This window comes from Chanos chanos, chromosome 15, assembly GCF_902362185.1.
Source record: "Chanos chanos chromosome 15, fChaCha1.1, whole genome shotgun sequence".
NCBI classification, from domain to species: Eukaryota; Metazoa; Chordata; class Actinopteri; order Gonorynchiformes; family Chanidae; genus Chanos; species Chanos chanos.
In genome coordinates this window covers 17,882,575-17,895,074 of record NC_044509.1, presented here as the reverse complement: position 1 = coordinate 17,895,074, position 12,500 = coordinate 17,882,575, and the positions used below count along the sequence as shown (strand labels likewise).

Here is a 12,500-nt window from a genome sequence, read left to right as displayed (position 1 = left end):
CGCATTTGCTGCAGCTATGTCAGTTTCCAGTTCACTCTGTTCTATTGCATTTTGCAGTTCCACTCTCTGTATTTCCAGAGCTTGTTTCTTCTTCAGCCTAGCAGCACGTTCCAAAAGAGCTGCTTTCTCAGCTTCAGCTTTCATGCGTGCTGATGATACTGAAGATACACCAGATTTTGAAGAACCTTGTGATTTATTTGATTTCTTTGATACATTTGAAACACTGTCAAAGGGTGTAATCATTGCTTGTGGGTCAACTTGTTTTGTTTTCCATATTTCCACTTCCTTCAAAAATGATGAATAAGTGACCCTTTTTGGCTCATACCAGTTGGCATTCTCATTTTCTATTTCATCATTGCTCAACATTTGTTGCACAGACTCATGAGCTCTATCAAATTCATTCAATGTAGTAATGAGAGTTTTAACACCCTTGTTCACCTCAGCAACATTACCTTTGTCCATGAGTTCTTTTAATTCATTTCGTTTTCGTGTGCAAACGCCCAGTTTCCCTCTGCGAGTTGCAATGAGTTGATTCAAGTTTTCCTCCATAATGGCGGCTGTATTGGCAGCCTCAATGGGGGAATCAGCGCTTTCCATTGTTTGAGACATGTTTGTCACAATTTTAGTTCAAACACAGGCCTACAATCAATTTTCACCAATGCAATGCTTTCAAGTTGAATAAATACACAGCAGCACAAAATACACTCCAATAGTGAATTCAAATCAAGCGTTTGCTCACAATTCTGCAGATATTCAACAAATCCAAATGCAGCAAGGTATTTAAAGGCAGTTTGCAGCACAGGTCAAGCACATGGCTCAAACAATTCAGAATCAAATCCAATCCAAGTTCCAGTTTCATTCCATCAAACAATTCCAGCTCCAATCCACAGTGTTTCATAAGCACTCCAAAGGAAAACAGTTTTTTACTTATGTATTGTCCAAAATTCAAATCCAATGTTAGACGCTGTTAGTTGTTACGCGCTTTTCTGACACATACTGTAACCGGCTGCGAGTCATACCTGTGTTCAGCCGGTGGTCGGAGAGAGGTGAGCAGGCAAGTAGGCAGGTAGGCAGGCAAGCGGGCAGGCAGGCAGGAAGGGAGGTAGGCAGGAAGGCAAAGGGGTAGGTAGGCAAACAGACAGGAATGCAGGCAGGTGATATACAGTTGTTAAATCAAATTTGCAGGAAGGGTTGAGTGTTAAGTGTTAAGTGTAGAATCGGAGAAGCGGCAAGTGGTAAAGTGATAAAGCGCTAAAGCGTTAAAGCGATAAAGCGGTAAAAAACTGTTTGTTCATTAGCGTCTTCCTGTGTCTAAACTGTGAGGCTCAAGTTGGGAATATGGAAGACGCCATCTTAACCTTTTTGGGGTATGTGGCAAATGTCAAAATAAAAGTCTTGAACCATAGGCAAGTGAATCTAAATCAAAATACAAGTGTCTCTCAACAAAAATAAATTCGAACTGAAATTTGGCTCCTACATACACCATCTCCCTTATTCTACACCATCTCCCTTATTCTACACCACTGTGTATGACTACTCCATCTCCTACACCACTGTGTATGACTACACCATCTCCTACACCACTGTGTATGACTACACCATCTCCCTTATTCTACACCACTGTGTATGACTACACCATCTCCCTTATTCTACACCACTGTGTATGACTACACCATCTCCCTTATTCTACACCACTGTGTATGACTACTCCATCTCCCTTATTCTACACCACTGTGTATGACTACACCATCTCCCTTATTCTACACCACTGTGTATGACTACACCATCTCCTACACCACTGTGTATGACTACACCATCTCCCTTATTCTACACCACTGTGTATGACTACACCATCTCCCTTATTCTACACCACTGTGTATGACTACACCATCTCCTACACCACTGTGTATCACTACTCCATCTCTCTTATTCTACACCACTGTGTATGGCTCCTGCATACACGCACTCACATATTCTGTTGTTGACATTTTGAGTAAGACACACACACACTTAACAAAGCCAGAACTTTCTTAGTCTGTCTTTGAGGCTTTGTAGAAGGTTATGATGTGCAGGAAACCTTGATAAAGCTGAACTCTTTCTCTGTATTGACATGTTGTGACTTCTGAAAGAGATGCTGCGTGTTCCTGGGAGAGAAAGCAAGTGTCTGATTTTTTCACTTCATTAGCGCTGTGTAAAAGAGGGGTCTGGGAGGGGTTTTAAAAGGCCAAGCGCTGAACAGATCAATACGGACGGAGAATGTCAGAGAGGGCAGCATTTAGGTCACACACACACACACAGACACACACACACACACACAGAGACACACACACACACACACACACACACACGCGCACACACACACACACACACACACACACACACAGACACAGACACACACACACACACACACACACAGACACACACACAGAGACACATACACACACACACAGACACAGACACACACAGACAAACACGCACACACACACACAGACACACACACACACACACACAAAGCGCTGGAGTCACCCTGCCGTTGCGCAGTTTGTGAGTCCGACGGCATGACCTTCCAACCCACACACACCACAGTCCTCATTGTCCCATCATCGATCTCCTGCTCTGGCTCCCTCTCTACCTCTTTCTCTCTCTCTCTCTCTCTCTCTCTCTCTCTCTCTCTGTCTCTCTCTCTGTCTCTGTCTCCCTGCAGTGCCTCGTTGTGCTCTCTGGTCAGGATCAGTCTCAGAGAGTTTTTGAGCAGGTGACATTTTCAGAGAGCAGAAAGTTGTAAGTCCCCTGTCATAAGGAGACAGCACTGCATTAGTGTCTGTCACCTGTTCTCCCGCCCCCAGCGCCGCCAGCCAAAACACAGCCTGTCATTCGTCAGTCACCTGTCTGTCACAGGAGCTACGGGACTCTGGTTCAGGTTTGATGTGGTTTTGATCAGAGAAATGTAGCGTAAATTTATCCCAGGCATCAGGAGGTGAGCTTTGGGGAGCAGAGCGCTGTGTAATAAAAGTTTAAGATGTGCTTTGTGCATATCCAGCCTCAGTCAGAGCAAAGACAAATGAGAAAAGACAATGTTGCTCAAACCTTACGGCTCTCTGGAGACAGGGCCAGTGTCCCCACGTTCTGGGCACAAGTCGCTGCCGTCCCCGTGCTGCCGGCCAAATGAAATTCTGTGCAGGAGAGTCTGTTTCCTCGGCACTGTGGGGGTATTTTTAGAGAAACTAGAGTTCTACAGATGGTCCTTTAAAGCTAGGAGGGAGAGAAGAGGGAAGGATAGCAAGTCCTTCTGCGCAGGAGGGACCAAGAGAGAGAGAGAAAAAGGAGGGAGAGAGAGATAAGAAGAGGATTGTCTATATCCAGCTCCCTGCTGTGAATCCAATCCTTCTCTGTTCAATATTATCACATACTAATGCCTGCCTCTCACCACACAGACACACGCACACACTTCCACACACACACACACATACACACAAACACAAACACACTCACGCATGCGCATGCACACATGCATGCATGAACATACGCATGCACAAACACACTCTCACACACACGTGCACACACACTTTCTACCCTAGTAGGTTCTTTCCATTGACTTCCATTTTAGTGCAATTAAAGATTAATAACCCAAAGTTTAACCCTAACCAAAGAACTATCCTCACTTTGTAGTTGGAACAATAACAGCAATATGTCAGTTTAGGTCCTTAGGGGATATTTGATCTACACAATGGCATAAGAAACTAAACCACACCACGCACACACGCGCACACACACACACACACACGCACGCACGTACACACACACACGTACACACACACGTACACAGACACACACACAGACACACACTCAGAGGAGATGAGGAGTGAGGTAAAGCGGTGGAGAGGGGAGGAGAAGTCTAGGCTGAGTAACCTGATTTTCTGTCTCAGTTGCAGTACATGCGTCACGGTTTCATTCCCCATTTAATTTCATCAGCTCCCTTTGACTCCTTCACAGAGCACTTTGTCTACACTATCAACCACCGTGATTAGATAAAGCAGTAATGTGAAGCCTGGGGCTTTTTCTCTCACACGTTTGACATGAGACACGAGTTCGGGGACACTCTTCACTCTGTTCTGATTGGATGCCACCCTAGAGACTTCTCCTGTGTTCATATAAGCTATGTCAGCCTCTCCAGAAAAACAGGGTCTCCTACCATTTCCCTCCCCTTAAATTTCCCTTTGCAAATCATAAAATATAAAACAAACCATTCATTTTTACTGATGTGCCATTGATTTGGAAGTTTTTAGCTTTCACCTGGATGCCAGTCATCTTTAAGCTAGTTGTGAGGTAATTTCTCAGATCTGATGACAAATTCTGTATCACAGAAACCAGCTATGTTCTACTGCCAAGTTTCCACACCCGACCAGTGTTAAACCAGCCACGTTTTACTGCTCCCTGTGTCTGTGTGGGTGTTTTGCTGTAGAAATACACTGTCTCTGTATACACTTTCACTCAGGCCGTTCATTTTATGAATTGTCCTGCTGTTGCTCTTTGATAAACATTAGCTCTGCGTCATAAATTCAGTCACACTCGTTGGATCTGTGCATTCATGAAAACGTTTAACTGCTTAGGCCACCACTTACCTGGACACACACACCTGGACACACACACCTGGACACACACACACATTTCCACAGGTTGTTATTGCTGTTTAAATTGGCACTCACATCAGGCTTCCCTAAGTCCTCCATCTTTTGTCCACACATTGTGCATACGTGTAGTCTGAGGTCACATAGACACACCATGTTTCCTCTCCAGATCCGCTCTGATCAATACCACATTGTGTGGGAGATATTGGCACTCTTCACTCTTTAAGATTTAGGAGCATTTTTGTGGGTAGGCACGTTTGATAAATGAGGCCCTGAAGAGAAAGATGATGCTTGTTACCGTGTTATTGGTGGATTGTTGCAATAGTACATCTGGTAATACATTTTGTGTGGTGACGGTTGAAGTTAATCCTAAAATCATTGACTGAGAGGAAGCTGCAGGAAACTGAATAAATTGTTGGACTGTTGCCTTTTTTTTTCCCCCCATTTTTCCACACTCACAGAAATGAGCAGTGAATCTTAAATACATTGGTTTAGCTGCTGATTACACTGAAGATCAGATAAATTAATACAATCAGTGTGATAATACGGACTGTCTTGCACTCATGACTTTCCGTGTCAGTGATTATACACATATGCAGTAAAACTGGGATTAAGGGCAAATCTCAGGGTTAAACTGGGATTAAGAAGTAATCCCAGGGTGACATCAGCAGTGAACCATCATGTTTAGGATTCAAACACACGGCCCTTTGGTTACTGGGCTTCTTCCCTCGTCGCTATGGCACACAGTCCTTACTCTCTTCGGAGTCATCTTAACTGTAACAGGCGCAGAATGTTCACAGTCATCTGAACGATATTTCACTTTATACCTGTAACAGACACAGAATGTTCACAGTCATCTGAACGATATTTCACTTTATGCCTGTAACAGGAACAGAATGTTCACAGTCATCTGAACGATATTTCACTTTACACCTGTAACAGGCACAGAATGTTCACAGTCATCCGAACGATATTTCACTTTATACCTGTAACAGGCACAGAATGTTCACAGTCATCTGAACGATATTTCACTTTATACCTGTAACAGGCACAGAATGTTCACAGTCATCTGAACGATATTTCACTTTATACCTGTAACAGACACAGAATGTTCACAGTCATCTGAACGATATTTCACTTTATACCTGTAACAGGCACAGAATGTTCACAGTCATCTGAACGATATTTCACTTTATACCTGTAACAGACACAGAATGTTCACAGTCATCTGAACGATATTTCACTTTATACCTGTAACAGGCACAGAATGTTCACAGTCATCTGAACGATATTTCACTTTATACCTGTAACAGGAACAGAATGTTCACAGTCATCTGAACGATATTTCACTTTATACCTGTAACAGACACAGAATGTTCACAGTCATCTGAACGATATTTCACTTTATACCTGTAACAGACACAGAATGTTCACAGTCATCTGAACGATATTTCACTTTATACCTGTAACAGACACAGAATGTTCACAGTCATCTGAACGATATTTCACTTTATACCGTTGTCACATCAGCGCCTCTGTGTGAGCGTCAGTCTACGGGTAAAACGACCGCACTTGAACTGTTAGGAAATTTGAAAAACAGGTAATCAGCATCCTCCCAGACTCGACTGAAATAACACCAGCAAAATTTCTCCTCAGTAATTTCAAAGATCAGTTTAATAAACTCATTTCATGATCTTTTCATAGATGTGCAAATATGGAATTCTCTTGTATTTCCAGTGAAGTTGTTGCAGATGAGTGAAGTTTAATGTGAAATTAACCAGCTATCAAATATATGTAATCCAGCCTTCAAACCTTATTACCACTCTTAACGCTCGACTTGTTAAACTCTGCATGCAATGATTTCTTCACTCAGCTAGCAACAGGAATGGCTTTCAGTATTGAACTCGAGTTTTCAATGCTTCAGTTTAATGAAAATAAATGTGCGTTTTACACTCAGGTCACCACAAATTGTAACAAGATTAAAAACAAATTCGTCCAAAATGTTGCCACTCAAAATCAATCGATAAAAACAGACAACACTGATGCTCCTCGTGTGAGAGCATCACGTCTGTCACTGTGTTTACACAGCCAATATTCTGTGAAGAAAGTTGTCCGCCACCAGTACACCCAGTGTAATGTTCTGGACAGACACCAGTACACCCAGTGTAATGTTCTGGTTTGGCCTGTGCTCGTGTAAGGACTTTATTTATTCATGAATTTTTATTTTATTTACTTTATAATTTCTGTGCTGTGGCACGAAAAAACTTTGCTTGAGCTACAAAACAAATACCAAGTTCGTTATTTAATTAGTGGGGAGTGGTAATTAAAGTATTTCTCTATTTAGTATTCGGATGAAGGTGTCACATATTGTTATTGAAAGCAATCGAGAGGAAGGAAAGTTTAATTAAAAGGAAAACCTAAACTGATTGCCTCAAAACAATTGCACAAAATTCAACATTTTTCAGGAGAGAGATGAATGTTAAAAGTGACATTTATCTGAAAATGTTGAGTTTTCTTGCTTTGTTTTGTGTGTGTGTGTGTGTGTGTGTGTGTGTGTGTGTGTGTGTGTGTATGTGTGTGTGTGTGTGTGTTTGTGTGTGTGTGTGTGTTAGCTCGGTTTTTGTGGGGGTGATCATATTTTTGACATAAAAGTCTTGTGAAGAAGGAATGAAACCCTGCAGAATACTCCCCCTCTGACTCATCAGCTCTTAAACTGCATCATCAAAGACAATCATGTGTTTTGGGGTTTTTTTCCTTCACAAAACTGGACTAGTAAAGCAGATCGGGCCCGGTCTAAAGGGTGAAAAGGCTGTCTGTGATGCTGTGTTTTTAAAATCTTCAATAATCAGCTCAGTGTGATCTGGCTGACGATACGTAAGCTGTGCAACTCAAATTTCACAAATGTTCTCTCTCTGGAACATTCTCAAATGTTCTCTCTCTGGAACATTCTCAAATGTTCTCTCTCTGGAACATTCTCAAATCACATGACTCTACACACGCCTCTGCATGCCCATGGTTAACGAGCAAGACAGACTGAGAGACAGACACGCACACACACACACACACACGCATACGGACATGCACACAGACATATACGCACACTAACTGACAGACACACATCGTAAAAGTAAGGTGCCACCTGGCTGGAGGAGTAATTTCTCATTACATTTCCAGATCTGGGTGGAAGAGTTAACCTGAGAATCTCAGCCGTAAAGCCTTACATCAGCACAATGTCAAAACAGCAGCTTTGAGCTCAGTCTTTACACTTGAAACATTACAATGACAACGGAAATATAGAGGCTTTATGTTTAGCTTCTTTTTTTTTTTCATGGCTATTTGACGATCTAAGTCAAGCAGTTCTGCTTAGATTTGTTGCCAAATAAATATCTCCTGGTAATCCTGTTCCATGTGGTGTGCAGTATTAGTAATCCTGTTCCATGTGGTGTGCAGTGTTACTAATCCTGTTCCATGTGGTGTGCAGTATTAGTAATCCTGTTCCATGTGGTGTGCAGTGCTAGTAATCCTGTTCCATGTGGTGTGCAGTATTAGTAATCCTGTTCCATGTGGTGTGCAGTGTTAGTAATCCTGTTCCATGTGGTGTGCAGTGTTAGTAATCCTGTTCCATGTGGTGTGCAGTATTAGTAATCCTGTTCCATGTGGTGTGCAGTGTTAGTAACCTTGTTCCATGTGGTGTGCAGTATTAGTAATCCTGTTCCATGTGGTGTGCAGTATTAGTAATCCTGTTCCATGTAGTGTGCAGTATTAGTAATCGTGTTCCATGTGGTGTGCAGTGTTATTAACCTTGTTCCATGTAGTGTGCAGTATTAGTAATCCTGTTCCATGTGGTGTGCAGTGTTATTAACCTTGTTCCGTGTAGTGTGCAGTATTAGTAATCCTGTTCCATGTGGTGTGCAGTGTTATTAACCTTGTTCCGTGTGGTGTGCAGTATTAGTAATCCTGTTCCATGTGGTGTGCAGTGTTAGTAATCCTGTTCCATGTGGTGTGCAGTATTAGTAACCCTGTTCCATGTGGTGTGCAGTGTTAGTAATCCTGTTCCAGGTGGTGTGCAGTGTTAGTAACCCTGTTCCAGGTGGTGTGCAGTGTTAGTAATCCTGTTCCATGTGGTGTGCAGTATTAGTAACCCTGTTCCATGTGGTGTGCAGTGTTAGTAACCCTGTTCCAGGTGGTGTGCAGTGTTAGTAATCCTGTTCCAGGTGGTGTGCAGTGTTAGTAACCCTGTTCCATGTGGTGTGCAGTGTTAGTAACCCTGTTCCAGGTGGTGTGCAGTGTTAGTAACCCTGTTCCAGGTGGTGTGCAGTGTTAGTAATCCTGTTCCAGGTGGTGTGCAGTGTTAGTAACCCTGTTCCAGGTGGTGTGCAGTGTTAGTAATCCTGTTCCATGTGGTGTGCAGTATTAGTAATCCTCTTCCATGTGGTGTGCAGTGTTAGTAAACCTGTTCCATGTGGTGTGCAGTGTTAGTAAACCTGTTCCATGTGGTGTGCAGTGTTAGTAACCCTGTTCCATGTGGTGTGAAGTATTAGTAATCCTGTTCCATGTGGTGTGCAGTGTTAGTAATCCTGTTCCATGTGGTGTGCAGTATTAGTAATCCTGTTCCATGTGGTGTGCAGTGTTAGTAATCCTGTTCCAGGTGGTGTGCAGTGTTAGTAATCCTGTTCCATGTGGTGTGCAGTGTTAGTAATCCTGTTCCAGGTGGTGTGCAGTGTTAGTAATCCTGTTCCAGGTGGTGTGCAGTGTTAGTAACCCTGTTCCAGGTGGTGTGCAGTGTTAGTAATCCTGTTCCAGGTGGTGTGCAGTGTTAGTAACCCTGTTCCAGGTGGTGTGCAGTGTTAGTAATCCTGTTCCAGGTGGTGTGCACTGTTAGTAATCCTGTTCCATGTGGTGTGCTGTGTTAGTAATCCTGTTCCATGTGGTGTGCAGTGTTAGTAATCCTGTTCCAGGTGGTGTGCAGTATTAGTAACCCTGTTCCATGTGGTGTGCAGTATTAGTAACCCTGTTCCAGGTGGTGTGCAGTGTTAGTAATCCTGTTCCAGGTGGTGTGCAGTGCAGTGCTCAGGCCTGAAAACCATCTGTGCGTCAGACATTTCATCATCAGTAACGATACACTGACAAACAGACAGCCCCAGAAGTTTTTGGACAGTGACAGGTTTTTCTGTGTTTGTCTCTGGTCTCTGTGAAGGAGCAGAGTGAGAGGGTGGTGGATAAGAGAGAGAACTGTCAGCCTCAGTTTAAGCTCATTTTTATTTGAGATGATTTTTGTGCGTATCAGATATTTCTAAATTAGAGCCTCATTTTATACGTGGTCACCTCATTTTAGGCTCCTTCGAGTACTCTTTGAATTGACTGCACAGCTGTGTCTAATTAGGCAGATGTGTGTGTGTGTGTGTGTGTGTGTGTGTGTGTGTGTGTGTCTGTGTGTGTGTGTGTGTGTGGGTGTGTGTAGGTGTATGTTTGTGTGTGTTTGTGTGTTTGTGTGTGTGTTCGTGCGTGCGTGGGTGTGTGGATGTGTGTGTGTGTGTGTGTGTGTGTGTTTGCATCATAGAGCAGAAGAGTCTTGATTCTGAACTGTAGTGTTGGCCCTTTGCTGACTGTTGTAGGGGTGGGACACATACTGATCAAAGCAAAGATAATGATCCAGCAAACTGGTCATTAAGTGGCGAAAAAAAAAATCAGACTAAATCTCTGAGAGATTTTAAAAAAGGAAAAATATTCACATTAACAGGAAACAAACAGTAACAATCGCAGAGGCAAAAGAAGAAGAGATGAGACACTTTCCACAAACATAATCTTTTTCCATTTTTCACACGCTCCAACACTGTCCAAACACATTAGCTTTGGCCAAGTTACATATTGCAGTAGAATGTATGTGTCTGTTGTTACATCATGGTCTTGTAACCGTGGTTACAATGTTTGTAGAGTTTAAAAACACTGGGGTTCGTTTCTTCTCATGCTGGTTTTATCAGAAGAGATGAGGAGTAGTGAGTGGGGATTTGGCTTAGAACTCAGAGAGGACTCCACCCTGAGGCAACACGCCCCCCCCCCCCCCCAGGTCAAAAGTGCAACTGTGAAAACACCTATAGACAGATCACAGATCAGTCATAAACAAGCATGATCTCTCAGAATAAATAATATAAACACTCTGTCAAAACACAAGCACACATACACACACACACAGGCACATACACCCTTCCGCGCACACACACACACATACATCCACATACACCCACGTGCACACATCCACATTCACATATGCTGTAAGTGTATATGGTATGAAATCAGTACTACACACGTATTTAATCTTACGGTTATCATTCAAGGGTTTGTTTACATACTTGGTTACAACACATCTAATGTTTTCTCTATCTCTGTCTGTCTCTCCCTCTGTCTGTCTCTCTCTCTGTATGTCTCTCTTTCTCTCTCTGTGTGTCTCCCTCTCTCTCTGTATGCCTCTGCCTGTCTGTCTCTGTCTGTCTCTCTCTCTGTGTCTCTGTTTGCCTCTGCCTGTCTGTCTCTGTCTGTCTCTCTCTCTGTATGTCTCTGTCTGTCTCTGCCTGTCTGTCTCTCCTTCTGTCTCTATCTCCCTCTGTCTATAGCTGTGTGACAAATAAAATTTGAATTTGAATTTTAACACTCTGTATATCTCTGTCTGTCTCTTCCTCTGTTTATCTCTCTCTCTCTCTCTCTGTCTCTCCCTCTATCTGTCTCTGCCTGTCTGTCTATGTCTGTCTCTCTCTCTCTGTCTGTCTCTGTCTGTCTGGTTCTGCAGTGGTTCATCTGTTTGGACTGACGTGGCAGTTACAGCCTGTTGAAGGGGAACTGTATGAGAACGGACTCAGTAAAACGGACCACACAACCGAAGGGACAGAATTCAGTTTCACCGCCTTCGACCTGCCTGGGCCTAACAGCTCCCGCTCTGGTGAGTGGCAGACAAAAAAGACATTTTCACTGCACCTCATCTGAGAGGGGGTCGCACTGTGTGTGATAATTGCAGGGGTTTGACTGGCATTTAATTAGCAACACTACAGCATAATCTATCCTTCAGCAGTCCTCTCTCTCTCTCTCTCTCACTGCCTCGCCCCCCCCTCTCTCTCACTCTCTGTCTCGCTCTCTTTCCCTATCTCTCTCTCTCTCTCTCTCTCTCTCTCTCTCACTCTCTCTCTCTCTCTGTCTCCCTCTCTCCCTCTCTCTCTCTCTCTCTCTCTCTCTCTCTCTCTCTCTCTCTCTCTCTGTCTCCCTCTCTCCCTCTCTCTCTCTCTCTCTCTCTCTCTCTCTCTCTGTCTCCCTCTCTCCCTCTCTCTCTCTCTCTCTCTGTCTCGCTCTCTCTCTCTGTCTGCTCGTCTTGACAGCTGTGATGCTGTGTCTTTTTTCAGTCATGCTGGTTACCTTAACCTTCTAGACATCTACAGCCTTGTGGAGCGAAAGCAGCTCAGAACTGGAATGGAATGTTTTGTAACAGTCTTACAAAACGAGTGTGTGTCTGTGTCTGAGTGTCTTTGGTCTTTGTTTGAGTGAGAGTGTGTATGTGTTTTTTGTGTTTTCTGTCTGTGTGTCGGTCTGCGCTTGTGTGTGTGTGTGTTTGTGCTCTCTCTCTCTCTCTCTCTCTCTCTCTCTCTCTCTCTGTGTTTTTGTGTATCCGTGTGTGTGTCTGTGTCTGTTTGTCTTTGTTTGAGTGAGTGTGTGTGTGTTTTTTGTGGTTTCTGTCTGTGTGTTGATCTGTGTTTGTGTGTGTCTGTTTCTGTGTTTTCTCTCTGTGTGTGTGTGTGTGTGTGTGTGTGAGGGGAGAGTAAGTGAGAAGGCAGATTAGTGCTTTGTGAGTCCGGTTTGAAACACCCTGCAGGTGTGAGAATCCATTAG

The 12,500-nt window shown here is 43.4% G+C and overlaps 1 protein-coding gene across 1 annotated transcript in view; it reads left to right on the top strand.

Moving 5' to 3' along the window:
- tenm1 (teneurin transmembrane protein 1) overlaps window positions 1-12,500 on the top strand; it is a 131,646-nt gene that overhangs the window by 57,238 nt on the left and 61,908 nt on the right. Inside the window, exon 5 of the mRNA XM_030792376.1 lies at window positions 11,413-11,562. Within this exon, the coding sequence (XP_030648236.1) occupies window positions 11,413-11,562 (150 nt within the window). The remainder of the gene's footprint in view (window positions 1-11,412; window positions 11,563-12,500) is intronic.